The 19,995-nt window shown below is 42.0% G+C and overlaps 1 protein-coding gene across 1 annotated transcript in view; it reads left to right on the forward strand.

The window, feature by feature from the left end:
• mctp1a (multiple C2 domains, transmembrane 1a) overlaps positions 1 to 19,995 on the forward strand; it is a 118,185-nt gene that overhangs the window by 83,144 nt on the left and 15,046 nt on the right. The window contains exon 16 of the mRNA XM_028415126.1: positions 11,930 to 11,979. Within this exon, the coding sequence (XP_028270927.1) occupies positions 11,930 to 11,979 (50 nt within the window). The remainder of the gene's footprint in view (positions 1 to 11,929; positions 11,980 to 19,995) is intronic.

Below are 19,995 nucleotides of genomic sequence, written 5' to 3' on the forward strand. Positions count from 1 at the left end.
CGGATATTCACTATGAACTATCACCAACCACTACATCATGTGTCTCTGACCACACAGAGTAATCTACAAATTATTCCCATGGACTGCATCTGGAGCTTCGATTCAGCATGTTTTCATCGTTATTTTTTTTTGTCTCTGGTCACTGACATGCACAGCAGGCTCCTTCCCACTCCCTCCTCTCCAGGCAAAAGAGCCTCCTATCCGGTGTAGCGAGCGACGGGGGGTGGCTGTGATCACCCGGTCCTGGTGGAAAGGTCCAGGCACTGCAGGGCCGCCCTTGCCCAGCTGGTGGGCGTGAGGACGGTGGAAGGCTTTCCACTGCTAAGCCTGCGTGTCCAGTTTCTTTAGCTGCCAGTCAAAACTTTGCCTCTAGCCACTTTGAGCAAATGGAGGAGGAATGACAGGTTAAACAACCTCAGGCAGAAAAAAGTACACAAAAAAGGACTTCAAGATTTAATATAAACACCAGGACAGAGAGTTTTTCTGCTGTGCGATATTCAGAGTGACTATACAACACGACACTAAATATATGTGCATGCCTACTGTAAGTAGTATTTATAGCAGTGTATTTAAAAGCAGCGTATGTGCATCTGCATGAAGATGTTAGTAAGTGTGCAGTTATTTATAGCTTCGACCAGAATAGCTTTAAAACAACTGAGCTCCTTTGTTTGATCAACTGAAGTCAATTTTCTGCACCTCTGCTGCACGTTAGCTAGATATTATTACTGTTTTTATCAGTGGTACGTACACATTTGTAAATTATAATATAATTTGTACGGGGATGGGTAATTTTAGAATAGTTATGGAAAATCTGAATAAATGTTTGTCTGCATGCAAGTTTTCTGTTGTTGAGCTTTCATTGTCCTAACAGAGTTTTTATTGTGAAAGAAGGCACATTGTTGTCTTGCTTATTAGTATACAAATATGAATTATTGAATAGATTCTCTGCAGTGCTCCTACACAGCTGTATCAGAGTAAGAGGAGCTGAGCCTGAGAGAGACAGAGAATGATTTAGTATATCCTTTTGGGAGATTTTTGTTGTTGCACCAAGGCCACTCAGGTTTATTTGAAGAAGAAATTTTGCTGTGAGCATTATGCAAATCAACTGGACATTTTTAATGTTTAATTTATGGGTTTATATATATATATATTATATTCAGTGTCTGTTACTTGTTTGTTTAAAGTTATGAGTCTTTTTGAAAGTTTGAGATGATTTTAAACTTTGTTTCTACAGAGGGAAAAGTTTAGTTAAATGTGTTTTAGTGGAAAGAGCTGTATGCAGTGATACTCAGATGTGATGGCACAGTGTGTTTGTGTGTGTGTTTGTGTGAGCCGACTGGTTCACTAGTTAGAATTGCATACACATGGATGAGGGGCTGTTGAACCCCATATTCACATTAACCTCAGACTGCAAACACAAGAGCTTGATTTTAGCCTCCTCTCTCCATCACATTCACATACGCACACACAATCTGAATATGAAGCTTCCACTGTCTCTCGCTGATGATGTTCAGCCAAACATTATAATTGATACAGAGACCAAAAAAAAAGAAAAATCTGCTTTACACAGTAATAGTCTCAATTTCACCACTCTTAAATGTTTCCCATAAGAGCTGATTGTTAGACAAGGATATATTTCCATACAGAGAGTAATTAATTAAAATCGTCTTTGCTCGTATTTGAAATAATGGATTTCTTGTACATGAGTTTGATAAATATGTTTTGCTAGAGGAGATTGAGCATTAGGCATGGTCTGCATTTTCAGCATTTGTTATAATTGCCGCTGAGGTTTTTATCAATCGTGAGAAATCTATTTAAACATGATATTATTAGAAAAGATAAATGTTCTTTTGTCCTATTTGTTTGTGTCAGATTTTTATTCCCACACAATACCCCATCTCTCTTAACTTTTGAACAGCAATTGACACAAAGCTCTCTTACAATTGATACAATTCTGTCGGAAAATATCCAGCCCCATCATTAGCAATTTTTTTTTCCCACAGATATCTTCTTCCAACAACTGCAATAATCTGCTGTCAGACGCTAAAGAGCCCTGCCAGAGCCAGAATACAGGGTTTTAGGAAAGGTTAATTTTCAGATGGTACTATGTTGTTTGGTGATGAGAGGGGAGGTATAGAGGTTATGGTTTTGGCAGATGGGTGCAGATGAGGTTAGAGATGGGGCATAGGAGTCTTTTGGCCAGGGAGAGAGGGTATTGGGGCTTGGAGTGACAGGGTTAGGGACTCGGGCTGTGGGGTGTGTGAGGTCACATGCAGGAGTTTGGGGGTGAGTATAGAAGGGTCAGCTCTGATGTGCTGTGCTTGAAATGGTGCGCGACCTCACACTCTGGGATGATTGGCATGGAGGAAACGGGGTCTGACGGTTCATACTCTTCCTCCTCATCGTCCTCCTCCTCAGCTTGAGACCCTCAAGGGTCAAGGTGTTGATCTTCAGCTCACTGACACAAGGCCCATAGCTTTGTTGCAGCACAGCCTCATTTTTACGCTTTGGAGTTTATCATTCTGCATATGAATGTGTTTGAAAGGGACATTTTCATCAGCACATATGGCCAGCTTACATTCTCAGTGCTCAGTGACATCTGTATGGGATCTTGAATGTATACACCCTCATCCAATGCTGTTTTCACCTTTTTTAACCACCATCTTTGTCCTTTTTTTCTGTTGACAGCTTTTTGTTATCGTTGTTTGGAACTTTGAACTCTATATGATTCCTCTGGCTTTGCTGCTGCCCTTGGCCTGGAACTACATTCTCATTGCGTCGGGGAAGGATACCAGGCAAGATGTGGTGAGTCGCCTCCTTATATCCCTCCGCCTTTCTTTCATTTCACTGTAAAAAGCCTATTTCAACACACAATGAAGGGTTAACATTCTGTTGTTCTATAGTCATTGATTATTTGCCGCATGATGCACTTCTGGACTTTATATAAGCAAACATGGACATATTGTGTAAAAGGTAATTATAAACAGTATCAATGTAAAATGAGTGAGAAAATGTATCAAGAAATTTAAGGATATACCTTTTGGTTACATTTTAGCTATAAACTTTAAGCAGAAGTGGAATTTCATATAAAAAATCTCTGCTGATTTTTTTTTCTTTTTAAAATAAAAAAAAACTCTTTCTGCTGCTTGAGGAGCTGCATTCTCAGTGCAATCTCACATTTCTCACTTTGCCTTCTTTGAGGCAAAGAAAAGGGAGAAATAATAGGCTGTCACCTTGAGCTATGTTACGCCACTTACCTGGTAGTATATTTATTTAATTCATTTATTTTTATCTCTTATACCAATTAAATGATGTCAAAGCAATGTCATGGAGAAACAGACATGTTTTAATCATGGACAGCCACATTTGGAGAGAAGAGAGTGAAAAACGAGAGAGAGAGCTGGACTATGGAGTGAGCGTGAACAATGAAGTGATTAATTTTAATAAGTGCCTTTTTTTTTCCAAGACTCAGTTGGAAATAACCCGTTAACAGACTTCCGATTTTTCTTGCAGTCTTCTCATTCTTCTCTATATATGTATATTTATCTCTTCATATGGATTCTTTGGGTTGGATTGGATTTGGAAGAGGTATTAAATTTAGTCATTAAAATGAACCAAATCAAATAGTCATGTGCCACTCTGCTACTACACATAAAAATTGAATTAGATGTGATGTTTATGTATACAGCACATATTTATAGAGCTAATCCCCCATAGTTATGAGCCCTTCTATTTATAAGTTATTTACAAAGTTGATACTATAATTAGCAAAAACCTGACAATAAGCTTATTCAGTAGCTTTTGGTTGATGTTTAAAATCTATTTGAACTCGATGCACAGTCAATTATTAAAGGCAAAAGTCACAGGCACAATGAACGTTTGACTGGCACAGGCATTTTCCCTCACCTGTAGATGGCGACATTGCTTGACGAAAAAAAAAAAACAATCACACATCCTTAAGACAAAACCCTGCATGACTTGTCCCATCTCCCCTTACCTGCTGCTTGTATTTATCCAAACCTAATGATATTCTTTTCCTGTGTATTTCCTAAGTAAAATGAAGCACAAAGGTTACATAGCCTCATAATGTGGCACTCTTCGCATGCAAGTAAGTACATGAAACTCCCACTTAATGTGGAATTGCTTTTCTCTCTTGAAAGAGACTATTGTGTCTTGAGTACCATAGGAATTGGTTGGAACACTAAAACAAGTTCACTCTGTTGATTCCCACAAGACAAGTGCCTTTTAGCATGACAACACTGTTCTTCAAAGTTCTGTTTTTATTTTTTTGCAGAGCTGATATTGTTGAAGTAACATTTTAGATGAATCTAATCTGGACCACATACTTTTTTCTGGCTTATTGTTATTGAAACTTGAGTCAGCAGTATTTCGTTCTTCCTACTTTGTGTGTGTATCCTGAATTTATGCTTTGATTTTAGGAGGTTTGTTTGCCTCTGGATGTTGCTGCAGTGTTGTGTGAAGGTGTTTGGTTGGATTCAAAGTATTGTGTGGGTCATCATGACGGCCATAAAAGCGTTCAGCTACTGCTGCAGAGTTTCATTTAGGACTTTATTTCAATAACATGTCATTGCTGTCCTCAGTATTGGCTTTAAGAGACAGTGTGGTTTAATATGTGAGGACTGATGATTCACTTACTCCACGGTTATGAATCAGGAACAAGCAACAAGTGTAAAACTACACGTCATGCAAACACATATCTGTGTGTAACTGTGTATAGTGAGATACAGTGTGTGTGTACATAGAAATTAAAGTTGTCTTTGTATGTGAGAATATCAGATAAAAGTGGGATTAATTGTCAAAGATTAACACCATTAATTCTCCTTTTCTCACTGCTGTGACAGTTGTGGTGAACAGTTAGTAACAGCACGGATGACACAAAGAACATTCTCTGACAATGATTGTTCCTCTTGTCTCAGTGTGGAAGTCTCACTGCCTCAGGATTGGTGAATGTAAGGTTCCCTCTCTCCTTGCTACCTTAAGCTGCCTCTTTGAGTTGTAATATTGTTTATCTCATGTCTAATTCAACACTAAAAGTAACATACACCATACCTACATATATCGTAAGTATGCATTATTTTCAGGCATTTGTATTTGCAGATGCCACACACAGACTTGCAATCAAACACACATTCAGACATGAGTATCCCCAGAGTCCTGCCCCTGTTTGTTTTCAAGAAGTTTCCCAATCTGCAGTAGTGTAAGGGTAGTTGGGGGTGGTGGTGTGGGGGGGACAGCCAGAGCATGCAAAGTCTGTGTTCTTCACTTCCTCTCATGGTCCCCTGGATTCCTCTTCCGAGTCTTTATCAAGCTGAAGTCATGGACGACTCACTGTTTCCCTCTTACACTTGGCAGATCCCTGAAAAGAATAGAAAAGAAAACAGGGGGGATAGGCTTTCTAATTACTTTAAACAACACACCAAATTAAAGCATTGTGCTGAGCCGAGCAAGGGTCAGCATCCGGAGTGCTGCGGTTTTCCAGCAGTCTAGGGTGAGGGTAATGCCAAAGGAATCTCTGCTGAACTCACTCTGAAGGGTGAGAGAGAGAGAGAGAAGTAGGGTGGGGGGGTGAATGAGACAAAAGAGAAAAAAGCATGCGCTTGAGTACAGACTTCCTAATGAACTGGCCTTGCTTCATCTGAAGGGTTCAATGTGAAGACCCTTCTCCGATTTTACACCGCAACCACAGTGCACTGCCCTGTCTATAGCAAATAAACAAACACAGTGTTCTCTACATGCTGTAATTCACCAGTCAGGGTCACTGACTGTTGTGTGGTTACATGCTGCTTTGCAAACAGATCCCGAATCAGCGCTCCTTACCCTAGCCCCAACCTTGACCAGTACCTGCTAAGCAGTCAGAGCGTCCTTAGAACAGCGATTAAAGGAGGCACTGCACCAGCAAGGTCCCTGACCTCCTCTCTTATCATGTAGCACTCTGACCTGTGGATGCTGACTCTTCAACACTGTTAGCTGACCTGTGTGTCATGCTAGAACATGCTCACTGGAACAAACAAATGAGGACCTTTTATGCTCAGAATCCTTCTGGAGGATGATTCTACTTTTATTTTGACATTCAAAGAAAGACTCACCTTATCTTTCTGCATTTGTGTGGAGTCTCTTATTATTGACACAGCTCTCCCCTCTCCACTGCTCTCTTGAAAATCTGGAACAGCCTGAAGCATAGATCCATCCCAAGCCAACGGAAGTTTCTAGTAGGCTGAGCTTGGTCAAGCAGAGGACATGCAGCACTGCAGGAGGATGGAAAAGGCTGGTGTATCTTTTCATAGCAGTGTGTCATATTCATATGTGTGCCTGCCTGCATGAGTGTATATGATGGGCACTGAGATTAACAAGCAGGGACACATCCCAGTAGAAATCTTTCCTTGCCGTTCTCTTGGCCCAGAAAAGCCCTTACCAGATGTTATGAAGGTGTTAATTTCAGTGCAGGCTGTCGTAGAGGGTACATATGGAACATGGTGATGTCTCTTTCTACCACAGGATGACGGGCAATTAGGCCTCGTCACACTGGAGGACCATCCTCTTTATCCCATGCTTCAGACCATTACATCGATTCACCCAATGGATCCGCCAACCCATTACGGAAGAGAAGACCTTAATGGCCTGAAGATACTTCACACTTACACACATGCCTCTGGTGGCAAGAAAGCTGACTGCTTTTAACCTACTCTAAATCCTGACTAACATAGCATTTCCATAAAAACAAAAATATAGTTTAAACCCCCTTATTAGAGCTTAGTTGTCCATTAAAATAATATTATAATTTTTTGTTTATTTAAATTCATGCAGTTCTCCTTTCCTGTGTGTGAACTGCTCAGTGTGACAGCAGTATATTGTTCATTAGTGTAAACCGAATCTGGTTTATTTCCAAGGCTTTTATGTTCTGTTTTTTTTAAACATCGTTTCATTTCCCGAACAAGACTTCATTGCCATTTTTATGTATTCTATTTTCTCCCTGATTTTGCATCTCAAAAAACTCTCCTGCGTCTTTAAACACACTGTGCCTTGACATCTGCCCTCATTAAGAGCCACGCGCAACTCAGGTAGAGAAGAGTAAATATTAGGAAAGCTGGAAGGAAAAGAGGAAACGTTGCCTATTATACTTCAACTCCTCCAGAAAGTCATACCTCCACTTTTCGCCATAAAACCACAACTCTGGAAAGACAGGGAGAATGAGAACAGGAGATGGAGTGGGAGCAGGAGACAGAAAAAGACAGAGAGGCATTCAGAGAGACGGAGCGGCAGAGGAAAGCAGCGGTGGATGGCAGGCACTCCTCAGTGTGGAGTCAGACATGGCAGTTGGTGACAGGTGACAAAATCAAAAGGTCATGTCACTTTTAACTGGGAGCGCCTGTGCCCCGCTGATTTCCCCCGTGCCGCCCCGGCATCACCACGCTCATCTCTGCTCCTCTCGCTGCCTCTCTGTCTCTGCTAAACTGGCAGATAGGATGGCAGGCTGGCAGGCAGAAAGACAGGCAACGGGCATAGTTTGAAGCGGGACGGGAGCATCGGGAGCATCAGGGATGCCACTGCAGAATCCTCCCAGCCTCCCTTTTCATCATCTTGTCTCTCTTCCTTCCTTCCTATTTGTCTAACTCCCTTCATCACACTGAACCTTTGTAACTGTCTGTGCTCTTTGCTAACAACGTCAGCAGTTCAGGGTGTCTGCCTCAGTGCTTGTTGTTGTTGTTGTTTTTCCTATACAGTACACCCACTGTAGAGTTTTTCAGTTTAAACCTCAAGCTTGTAAAAGATATGTGCAGTAGATTGAACATCAAGTATGCTACCAGGTCTAGGACTCTTTTGCACCACTGGATTATAAAAAAAAAAACAGACAATATTATTTTTCTGAGCAGGACAACTATCTTAGCATTATATTTCCTTTTTAGAGATGCAGGTTTAGTTGTGTCTTTGTCTGATTTGCAGCTGAATGTCTGACTGAACTTGATGATTGTTGATATGTCAGCTAATCAATGAAATATGTACATAAAAGTCGCACGTAATATAGCATCTCTCTCAGAAACTCAATCTTTTCCATTGCTTACAGATTTGGTGCTTTCATGAATATGCAGCTGCCCTTATCACCCCCCACCACCAGCCTCCAGCTCCGGTAGCACCCCAGCCTCACCCCTATCTAGCCCCCTGCTGGGTGAGCCCTGGCTTGGGTAGTGCAGATGGAAGGGCCCCCCCTCTGAGGGCCATGGCTCTGACAGCTTGTGAAGGGCCTGCGTGGGTCAGCCAGGCTCAGCCTTATCAGACGCACAGCTCTCCCCAAGTCTGTAGAAACTGTGGCGTAGGCAATATGCACACACATAGACACACACCCACGCACACACATACACATACACTCATGGACAGTGCATACCAAGTAGGGCCTTGAGATCCCCCAGCCAGCCATTCGGCCAAACCTCAGCAGCTGGAGAGGTTAAAACCCCCTCACGTATCAAAGAGGAAAAGCAGCAGGAGGACGGAGGGAGGGAGGGATAGAGAAATAGGAGAAAAAAGAAGGAAAAAGTATATCTTCATGTTCACCGGGATGTCTGCCTTGGCGTCAATTCCCCCTGCGGCTGTCATTGGGAAGGTGAGGAGGAGAAGTAGTGGAACTTAGTCTGGCCAGAGAGCGAGAGAGATAGATATAGAAGGTGAGTTGAGAGGATTCTAGAGGATGGGTGAATATGATGTGGCTACTAGTTTAGATATATTAGGTATAATTTTATTATCTCCTCTCTGTACACTGTGTTTTATAGATTGACACAGGATTTGTTTATATTTGCTTCCATGAAATTAGATGTTAACTCTCCTATGCCAGGTTAGCTGGATTTTTTTTAATATTTATAATTCTTTAGACTTGCTAATTATTATAATTTCCTGTTTATTCCTCATCTAACATATTAGTTTAAAAATTATTTCGACTTTTCACAGATTAGTTCTAAATTCTAAAACCATTCTGTTAATCCTCCAGTGTGATAGACAGCATTAACTTCAATACAACTTCACATAATTCCGAATTGGCTAAATTTATATTGAACATACTGCCCTCCAGATGCTACTTGGTTACAGACTGTGCTAATTTAAAGAGTTAATGATCACACTTTACTATCACATAGAGCATCCCATTACACACCCATGAGAAGATTACAGTAATAATCTCTTGTGACCCCGAGAGTGTGCTGTCTTTCCTTGACCACAGACTAGGGGTGCTGTTGCACTGCTAATGGTGTAGAAGAAGCCCTGTAGACGTTGGGTTCCAACGTTTTTGCTGCTTCGCTATGCATCTTTAATAACATCATATTGCCACACATGTTTTTCCTGGGAGACGAAGATTAGCCTCTCCATGGCATGAATAGTGCTGACATGAAGTTTAACATACAGAGGTGTTTAGCTCCCAAACAACATCCAATGAAACAAGGGATACTAAGGGATACATAAACAGATACATACTACTACAGCTATTTGAACTCTCAATGTCATTGTGCTCACTTGCATTCTTTGTGTGTATTCTATATTATCACCATCTGTGTGTGTATGTATTTATGGGCCACAGTGTAATCTGTAAGAGTAGCCTGCATCATTTCTCTATCATTTGAATAGGTCTGAATATGTTAATCCCCACCTCAGTAGATATTGAATTGACTGGAGCAACTCTGCAGGCAATGTGAGCCCAACACGATCCTGTCGACAGCAAGGCTTTGATGCTGCTGTGCTGTAATGATAGTAATTCAAACAACATGATAATGGGGGGATAAACAGACAAATGATATCATACACCAAACAGGTCTTAGAAAGAGGAAAGAATGAGACAAATAGAGGGAGAGGTGTAAGGATATAAAGAAGCAAAGAAAGATGTTTGGAATTCATCGGCTGCACCGAGGTAATTTATATCCTCCCTTACTGAGACAGTAGTTTCAGTGCGTGCATTTAGCCGTGGCAATCTTCAGGGCAGATGACATGTTCCATGTCTTTTTATTTATTAATTTTACACTGTGTCTCATTGCAGGAAACATGACTTCTCTCTGTAACCAGAGGCGATAGAAGGGAGAGAGCAGAGCGGAGAGCAGAGGGAGACAAACGACTCTATCATTCTCTCTGTCTCTCTAGGTCATGCTTCTCCAGCTAGCTCATGCTCATTCCTTTGTTTAAAGTTTGCAGCATGTGCCAGGCGTGCCCTAGTAAAGCCTCTGTGTGGAGGATTCCATTGTATTTGTATTTTGGCACGGGGTGAAAGGATTTGGGAGGAACCATGATGTCTTTATAAACAGTTATAGTTCATTTGTTTAGAGATGCCAGAAGGCTTTCCATCTTACAGTATCAGGTCTACATCTTTTTGCCTTGACTCAGTGAAAGATTTCCCTCTGCGGTGTTTGCTTCTGTATCAATAACTACAGTGAGAAATGTGAACAGCCAAGCTTATTTGTCTAGACAGTGATGGAGTCTGAATGAACGAGTTTTCCATACAGTCAGACGGTTAAGCATTAGATCCATGCATACATGTGCAACACTTTGCCCTAGTGATTGTGAGCTATTGATAGAACACATACACAAACACACACTATTGATTCTACCCTCTCAACTCTGCTGTTCTGAACTCCTCTTTGTTTGTGTGGGAAGCTGCATTTACATAAGAGGCTTATGTCAGCCGCCACATAGTTTCCCCCCTTATTCCAATGAAAAACAAAAAGGACAAAAACTATTGTGTTGTTAAGTAATGATTTTTGGATTTCTCCAAACTAGTTTGCACTGTTCTGGAGGTGGTTAAGGAGGTTGTGGTAATGTCAGTGTCTGGGCAAGGGTTTTTTTGGTTTCTTTTTTTTTCTGAGAGCAGATGAATTATTGAGCTGACTGCTGTGGTAGTTAAGATGTGGCTATTTATGTAAATTGGCCTCAAGTGTATACCTTGTTTCTATTATGTCTCATTAACAAGAGAGTGTGTGGATAGGATGCAGGATGTGACTGGCGGTTTTCATCTTGGTGGCATCAGATTACACATTTGAACTGTGTTCACACATTCAAACACTGTATCACAAACAATAAACACAACAGAGCAAGCTGCTTCAGATGTGTTTTAGGTCTAAGTGCGAGTATTGTCTTTAAAGCCATTTTATTTTTGCAAGAACAAATATACTGCACTTGTATGCTGCACAGTTTCCAGATGTGTCTTCGTGTTTATTTGTCTGACTGTACACAGATGACTGTGCTTTACAGTATGTCATTTTTCTTTGGGCTGTACAGTGTGTCTTATGGTATCTTGGGGCTTCAGACTTACACCAGCTCCAGTTTCATCGGTTGTGGACCACTGAAGCAAATAGTTGCTGTTCTCTGTGACTGACTGTGTGTGCTGCAGTCTTTCCTCTCTCTTGGAGCATCGTTGTGAAAAAGCACAGATAGGTGAATGCGTAGAAAGTGGAGGTGAGAGACGAGTGCAAAGGTTAAGGAGGTCAGAAGAGACAAATCAGAAAAAGAGCAGTTCTGCTGTCTTGTCCCTTTGAATGGTATAGGATTTGAATGTCTTTGTGCAGTGCGATTAGAGTGGATGAATAGACTTTAATCCTCAGCCCGTTGAAATTCAAAGCCAGAGCATTTGCTTACATTTCCAGAAGTGTCAACATGTTTGAACAACAGAATGTTTCTAAAATTAAATTCTAATTCAGAGCCATTCTGAAGCTCATGACATATTAGCACTTGCAAATCCAATAGTTGTGCTATCTGCATGCTTTCCATACTCATTAACAAACTCTTGCCAGACATAAGCATAACCAATCAGCTTTAATATGCCTTCAGATGATGTTAACCCTGTGTTATCTAATGTTTATCTGCACTGTAGTGGTTGCATAAATGTCTTTATTTTTTTTCTTCTTGTTTTTCTCTTCCCTCTGTCGCGACTGTCAGCAAGCAGTGGAGGACCTGCTGGAGGATGAGGATGAGGATTTTGACAAAGATGACAAGGTAATTATGTCTTGTGTCAGGGATGCACTCAGACACACACCCACATACACACACTGCCTCAGGAGGGGTTGACACTGCTTCATAGACCGGAAACACAAACAGACTAACGAAATGACTCCATCTTCCCTCCCATCTCCTCCCCTGTTCAGTTATTCTCGCTGCCTCAGGCGCAAACACATGTTCACAGACTGTACAACCTTTTAACCTTTGAAAAGTTTTCTCTGTAGGTATATTCATAGCACATTCCTCACCTTTCCTCCTCTCGGTTTGCTTTGTTTTGGTCTTTTAATGCAGCTTGGTGCACTGTCCTTATTTTTCTCTTCATACAATGCTATGTCGAATGTTCATTTGAGCTTTAGCCCTTTTTCCAGAGAACATGTGCCCATATAAAGTGCTTAGTTAGCTATTTAGATCCATTCACTGCTCCTTTATGTCCCAGTAAAACAGCATCTGGGCTTGTCCAGACACTATCAGGTAACAACAGGTGGCTGCTTTACTGCCTCCGCTCGTTTACACTGCAGGAACAGCTACTGAAAAAAAAAGCCACTGGATAGGATACGGTACCTTGTCAATGTTTCTGCTGGGAATGGTAATTGAAATGGTACAGCTCTTTATCCACCCACTGTGTTGGCTTTTTTTTGGTGAGTCACTTTTGAAATGAAAGCAATTTTTCATTTGATACACCAGCCTGATGAGTCTCAAGCAGTGTGAAACAAGGACAGCAGTGAAGTGAAGTCCAAATCTTTTACTGTGAAACCTTTAACAATCTGAAGAGTGAAATGACATGAACTGATACTTGATGCCTTACAGCTACACTGCTGCAGTGTGAAGGTTAGGGATGTAGTGCATGGTCTGGTTTGTAAGGAAAGCGTTGGTTGTATGAGATGGTAATTGTAAAGGCTTGTGACCAGTCAGTTTGATATCTGTCATCACTTTTGCCTGTATCGGACACTGTGTGGTGAATTAACTCAACAACCTCACACACAGCCTCCCCTATTTTAGAAGTGACTGCAAGCCTGCAATGAAAGAGTTAAAAACACATTTATAGTGCAGATGGTCAAATAGTCATCCCAATAGTAGGTCAGCCAGACAATCATGCAGCCGGGCGGCCAGTTGGGTGATGAGCACACAAAGATATGTGAGCATTACATCCTTTCCCACTGAGATGTAGAAGTAAAGTTTCATGGCTGTGAAGTTCCAAGGCTGAAATGTACAGGGGGGCACTGACTGAAGATATACACCAGGCAACCTTGAACCTTTCTTTTTTTTATACCCCTTCAGTATGTCTCTTCTCCTTCATTGCATTCCCCACCTCCTCTCAGGGAAAAAAAATACAGGCATTTGAAAAAGCTGCAGATTATATAAAATACATTACGGACTTTCATATTGAAATGAGGTGCAGAAGCAGGTTGTGCAGCCTCCGTCAGATTTGGTGCCAAACTGATTATTCCATATAAGAAGGCCTTGCTCTCTGTTCACACTGGGCTGGGATGGTGGATAGCACAGCTGCCACAAAGGCTACAATTTACCAACTCTGGCTTCATACATTTTGATCTATTGCTCCCCTCAACTGTTAGCATTTCATTTGAGCTGTAGGGAAGTTGAAAGGGGGGCATTTTTCTTTTTTCTTCACCCACATCTCTCTCTCCTCCCACTCTCCTTCTACCCTTCCTTCAATCGTCTCCTTCGCTGCCTTCTTCCCCCCCCTTTCATTCTGACACATAGTCATTCTCTTCCCTTTGCTCTCCCTCCAACCTGGTTAAGTGCAGAACAAATGGTGTTTCAAGGCTTAGCAAATTTGTCTTTTACATTGGATATGAGGTCTTTTACATTGGATATGAGCTACAACTTCAGATCGTATGAGTAAGTATGAAGGACGGGTCAAAGGAGGCCTCTTTTATGGCACAGGCCTATAGGGGAGAGGGGGAAGCAGAGAGCGAAGGAGAGAGAGAGAGAGAGGAGAGGAAAAAAAAGATTAATAAATGTGCCAAGGCCTCATTTTAATTGAACTTGAAGCATATGTTGCAAGTATGTACAATCCATCCCAGATGTTTACTCCGGCCATGTGCATAGCTCTTCCCAGTGCACCACAAGGCAGCTATTAGCTGGATAACCTTTGCTCCAGAGGGTAAATGGGGTATTACATGGCCAAAAAGTAGAGCACCTGTTTTTCATTGCATGGAGGACCCCTTGCAGGCTTTTTGCCTTGGATCACCACATGTGTTTTGACTTAACAGATTGTTGGGCAGACGTGAAAAGTGTCTTTCTTGTGAGCAAGCACTGATATTAGTCACTTAATCTCAATGAAAGTCCAGCATCTAGACTAATTGATGGGGACGGCTGAGCTGTTAAAGCCAAGCCGGCAGGCACGTGAGAATGTTGGACACAAACAATTTTTTTTAACTCCTTCTCCCTTCATTCCCACTGTGTGGTTGTGTGCACACCGACCTTCTGCGTGGAATGCTGCTTTATTTGTAGTTTCTTCACGCACATAAAATATGGTAGCGCTATAGTGCCACCGTTTAACCTCTCTGCTAACTGGGGCTAATTTTCAACTTTGTGGCAAGTTCAGGGTTACACTATCCCCCCTCAGATAACTGCAGATATTAATAAAAAAACACATTTTTAGGATTGCAAATACATATCGTATAAATTCCTTATGACTTTGAAGTGTAATTGGTTAGATTTAGGAAGAAGCAGCGTCAATGACTGTCTGTCACTTTAATCATCCATCAGCCCCAATTCAAAGCATGTTTTTTCTTCTAAATCAGTCAATCAAAAAAAAACTTGGAACTACTTAACATCTTCGTGTTGAGCATATATTTTATACAAATAATTGACACTTGAGCTATGCGAGATAGCATGCGACTCATTCCTGTCTTGCTGCAGGGATTCATAGTATAATGTTGCCTGAGATGTCGCCTCTTACCTGTGGGTTTGCTGTCCAGAGTCGGTGTGAGACAATCACCTTAAGGCTCTGCATTGGCGTGAGTGCTGGTGTGCATAATGTGTTTGTGTATTTGTGTGAGCGTCTCACATTTGTGTGTGTGTGCAGCTCAGCCGCCTCCCACAGGGGGGCTTACTGGAAAAATGGAGAGAAAGTAAGAGGGAGAGAGAGTGAGTGAATGAGAGAGACAGACTGAAGGAGTGAGGAGATTACCCTCACATGGTTGACTGGTCACTGAAGCGCTTGTGCTCCGCTCAGCTAGGCTCCACTAGCCTCAGGAGGACCTGACACAGATAAGATACACACTGCAATCATGTCCTGCTCACGGGCTTACTGCTCGGTGCACTCCCTCTCTCTTTCTCCCTCCATGTCTATCTATCAATATCTTGCTCCCACACACACAGACACACCACATGTACCTGCAAAAAATATGTTTCCTCTCTCATTTCTCAATAATTATTTCCTCATGGTAAATATTGAGCAGACTTCATTCCTCAGCCCTTTTGCACATTGGCCTGGAAAATGTGAATTTTTAGTCTTTTTTTGTGGACCTAAGTCTTCAAGGCATCCTATTTGGGGGTCACACAGTAACATACCTGCTATTTTTATTGCTATTTATTCTTTACCTTTTGCAGGTATGGCTTATTAAAGTTTTATGCAGGCATCAGTTTTATATTTCAAAGGTATTAGTGAGTCGCTATGCATACAAGATTGAGCATATGTGATCCTCTATTTCTTCATCTCTCCTGCCTCACCGCGGTATCTCTTTATCCTTCTCATCTATAGTGCTGAGACAACCATTTCACCCTCTGCTGCTTTCCCTGTAGGCATGACTCATGCACATGCATGTTTGCACACATACACAATCCTGCACATGCGTGTGCTTATCAATGGCAAGCACATAACTCCTGGCAAATGGCTAGTATCAACACACATCCTACAGGCCTTACAGGCATTTTCAGCTGTTGATGTGAACATGTTCGGTCGCTCTACTTTCTCTCCTCATCCATGTCTCAGGTTTTGTCTCTTCTTCTGTGTATTTAGTAAAAATGATTAAAAACAGCACCAGTTGTCACACTTATCACCAGATAGCATATGGAGCTCTGCACCTTCCCACCCCCAGCACTCCTCTCTCTGTCCCAGTCACTGCACGGCACTGATCTTTCAGATAGTGACATGGCATAATGTAATTGGGCTAAAGAGAGCACTGGGAATTATATCAATGCTCTGGGAAAAGTGTGTGTGTGACTGAAATGTTTGTTCTACGGAGGCTATTGAGCTTGCGTTGCAGTGGGGTTGTGCTCAGGTATCGGGGGGGGTTTCAGCAGCTGAGGAGAATAGGGAGAGAGAAACAGAGCAAGAGAGAGGGGAAGAAAAAAAAGTTTGAATGTCTGTGTTCTTTTCTTCTTGCCGCCTGTGAAGGATGAAAAGCGTCACGCTGTAAAAGATGCTTTTGACTTTTCCGCTTCATTTTTCTCCCCATCTCACTGTTTTTTTTTTCCCTCCCCGTTGTTCAGCAGAGACGCTGGTAGGAACTGCATTTTAATCATGTTTGGCTAATAGAGGGAGGAATGAAAACAAAAAGGAGGGTGAAAGAGGCATGGAAGGGTATATTGTCTCTATGCAAAATACACTGCATTGTTTGTTTTTCCTCTTCACACACACACATCAGGTGGATCATCTCGATTCCCACCAGATACATATCTCTCACTTTGTCTTTAGCTCTCTCTCATTACTTCTTCGTCTTCCGTCTCTCCACAACTCATCAGTTTAACTCTAACTTTGGGCTTTTTTTATTGAAATGAAATTTTTTTACCATGGGTTTCTTTGTTGCTTTAGACAGTATACTTATAGGTTACAGTGTAATCACATAGGCTCTCTTTTGTATGTAGTCTTCTTTTAAACTGCAGTTTCTTTTGAACTCTTTACAAAGGTGAGTATTGATAAATGACAATACATGGCTAAAGTTGGTGCCGGTGCAGCACTTATGTTAAAGCCCCGAGCTGTAAAACATCCACATTTTCTAACCGTTTCCCTTTAATTCTGTGGGTTGTAAAAAGAACATCTCACTGTAATCTATCCAAAAGGACCCTAAAGCAGACCCCTGGGAGGACAGCCGTGATAAAAACCATATCCTCGAGGATATGTTGGCTTCCTGGCACTTTGAGTGGATACGAGTGATGGTGGTAAGTGGACATGTGTGTGGCTCTGGCACTGACTCCTGATGGTGTGTGTCGCTGTCTCCCGGTTTCCTATTTAGCTCATCATCTGTCCAGCGGGCCTCTGTCTGCCGTCCTGTCAGGGTCTGTGTATCCCTTGTCCACGTCTCAATTAACACTCCCACGCACTGCACGTTTGGCACCCCCAAACCCAATCCCCACCGCAAGGGCCTGTGCCTGCTTCTTTAAGGTGATGGGGAATCTAAGTGAGCTTCTGCATGGTAGGCTGCTCTTGTCTTTTTGTTTGACTTTCTTGTAGCACTGTAGTCCTTTTACACTACAAGGTGACAGCTGTAAATTGAGGTGTGACAGTGTGTTAGCTGTTTTGCTGGTGGGACTTTCGGCTCTGTGGTAATAAAGGATGACATGGACAGTCACTCAAGCACTCGATATAATCTGTGCAGTAAAAGGGGGGATATAATATATTGTTCTAGTGTTCTTTATTTTACAGCTTTGCCAAAACATAGACTTAAAATATACTAATTGCATTTTTCTCAATAATGATGATTGCCTTCACACCTTATGACCCCTAAGTCACTGACAATAAGCACCTAACGTTTCTTTATGAGTTTCTGTGCCATTTGTGTGCATCTGTGTGGTATTTGCTGTGGTGATTTTAATGTGCTTTTGTGGGTGCTTTTTCTTTAAAGTTTCTACAGAAACAGCAAAACTATCTTATATTGCTGCTGCAAATCCCAGTGCTCATTATGCCTAATGCAACAATTCCCACAAATGTTGCCGCTCTGAATCACATACACACGAATGGCTGAACCAACTGAACTTTTTGATTGATGAACTATGCATCAAAGGGTTACGACAAGCGCTCCGTGCACTGTAGGTGAGGAGTTCTTGTGCGCTCTCATCCACCCAAAGTAACTCTGTGAGACTGCCGCCGAATAGGATGTTGAAGATGGTGCACACTCAGCCCTCTCGGTCTCTCATTGGACAGAATGTGGAGCACAACACTTGACAGCAGTGTCGTCTGAATTTGAAAGTCAGACATGTAAGACGGCAGCCGCCACCTTTTCTTTTAACAAGAGTCATAAATCTGTAATGAGCACAGAGAGGATGCATATTTTATTTACTTTTTTGAAGACGTGATCTCTACACTTCATAGCAATGCACTCTTGTTCGGTTGCTTTTTTTTTTCTTCCAAAACAAAGTTTAAGACAGTGGATTTTTACAGCAGTTTCTGTTGCCTCTGCATCTCTGAACATGAATATGTAATTAAAGGTATGCCAAAGTTAGCAGGTTGTATAGACCGAGGTGATGAAACAAATATGATTTAAGAGCAGCATGAATATAAGCTTTAATTAATGAAACATAAAGTTTATTTATAGCTCTTTAAAAACTACCAGAAAAAAAATGCACATTTCTTGCATTTTTTCAAAAGATACAGTGTCTACAGTTTGTAGACTTAAACTTTATTTGTATAGGGACAACTTGAGATGATTTTGCAGCAGCATTTATAGTCTATACTACGATAAATGGACGATTTCAAGCCAGTCCAGACATAGACAGACACACAGACAGACAGACAGACCAACTGACAGACAGATGGGGGGAGATAGGCTGGAGCAGCTAAACCAGGCCAACGGAGGACAAGAGTAATGTTGTCCCATTCATCACACTCTGCCAGGCTGGATCCAGGGAAGGACATGGAAGGAGAGTGCAGGAGCAGGGGAGCAGAGGTGAGGCAGGGTGGGGGTGCAGGTTGGGTGGGGGTCGGGTAGTGTGCAGCAGGAGGCAAGGAAGGGGTGATCAAGTGATCAAGAGCAGAAGTTGTGGGATGGTAGTCATTTATGCGCATGTGTGTGTCTGTGTGCATGTCTGACCTTGAGTCTGATAGAGTGGCTTGTGGGGTGGAGGTGATGAGAGGCCCCAGAGGGAGATGGGTAAAGATGATCAGTGGCAAACAACCTCCTGCCAACCAGACACATTAGAGACACACACACTCATAACGCCAGAAACCTTTCTCTTTAGGAGAGGAATCAGAGGTCAAACTGAAAATAAGTCACCACCATCACCGACTCTTCTTTTTAATCTCTCCTTCCCTCCACCCATCTCTTTTACATATGTGTATATTTATCCTCGCTATGGGACTTGCCTGGGTGAAGAGACTAATTAGTAGTAGAGAGCATTGTGCTTTCCTGGTCCACCTTCAGCTAATAGTCTTAACAGGAGTTTGACTTTGGCTTTGCAGGAGCAACCCACAACACACATTCTTAAACATGTATAAAGCCAGACATATATTCCTTCCTCACATTCATCCATTCTGGGCCTGTGGGATTGGGATGCTCCTTCACATCTTAACATGGCCTTTCCTGTGTGTGAGCTGCTTGATGTGGGCCAGGAGGACGTGCCATGCATCTCAACACCCTAGTTAAACAGATATTTATGTGTTTTGATAAAAATGAGAGGCAGGGAAATAGATGTATTCCCCGCACCCGCTCATGGATTAGTTGTTGTATGGGATAAATTATTTATTAAAATAGCAAAAAAAAAAAAAAGGGAAGAAGAACATCTGCCTCTTTCATGTGGTGCTGGCGTATTGCCAGGTTGCATGGTGGAGGCCATTCACAGGGTCTTTGTCTTGTCTTGTTGTCATTTCCTGACAGAAGGGAGATGTTCTTCTAGGCCACTGGGTCCCCGAGTTTTTTTTAATCCCCTGAGGGGCCTCTCTTAATTCCCAGTTGGTGAAATCTGTGACTCATCGTTTCCCAGTGGAGTTGATAGTACTTGGAATAGACACCAGTAAAACATTAGTGTTAGAGCTGAACTATTTAAACAGACAACATAGAAGATAAAAGTGCTTCATGCTTTGCCTTGAATTGAAGTTACTCACAAAAG

Source organism: Parambassis ranga, chromosome 9 (assembly GCF_900634625.1).
Source record: "Parambassis ranga chromosome 9, fParRan2.1, whole genome shotgun sequence".
In the NCBI taxonomy this organism is placed as follows: Eukaryota; Metazoa; Chordata; class Actinopteri; family Ambassidae; genus Parambassis; species Parambassis ranga.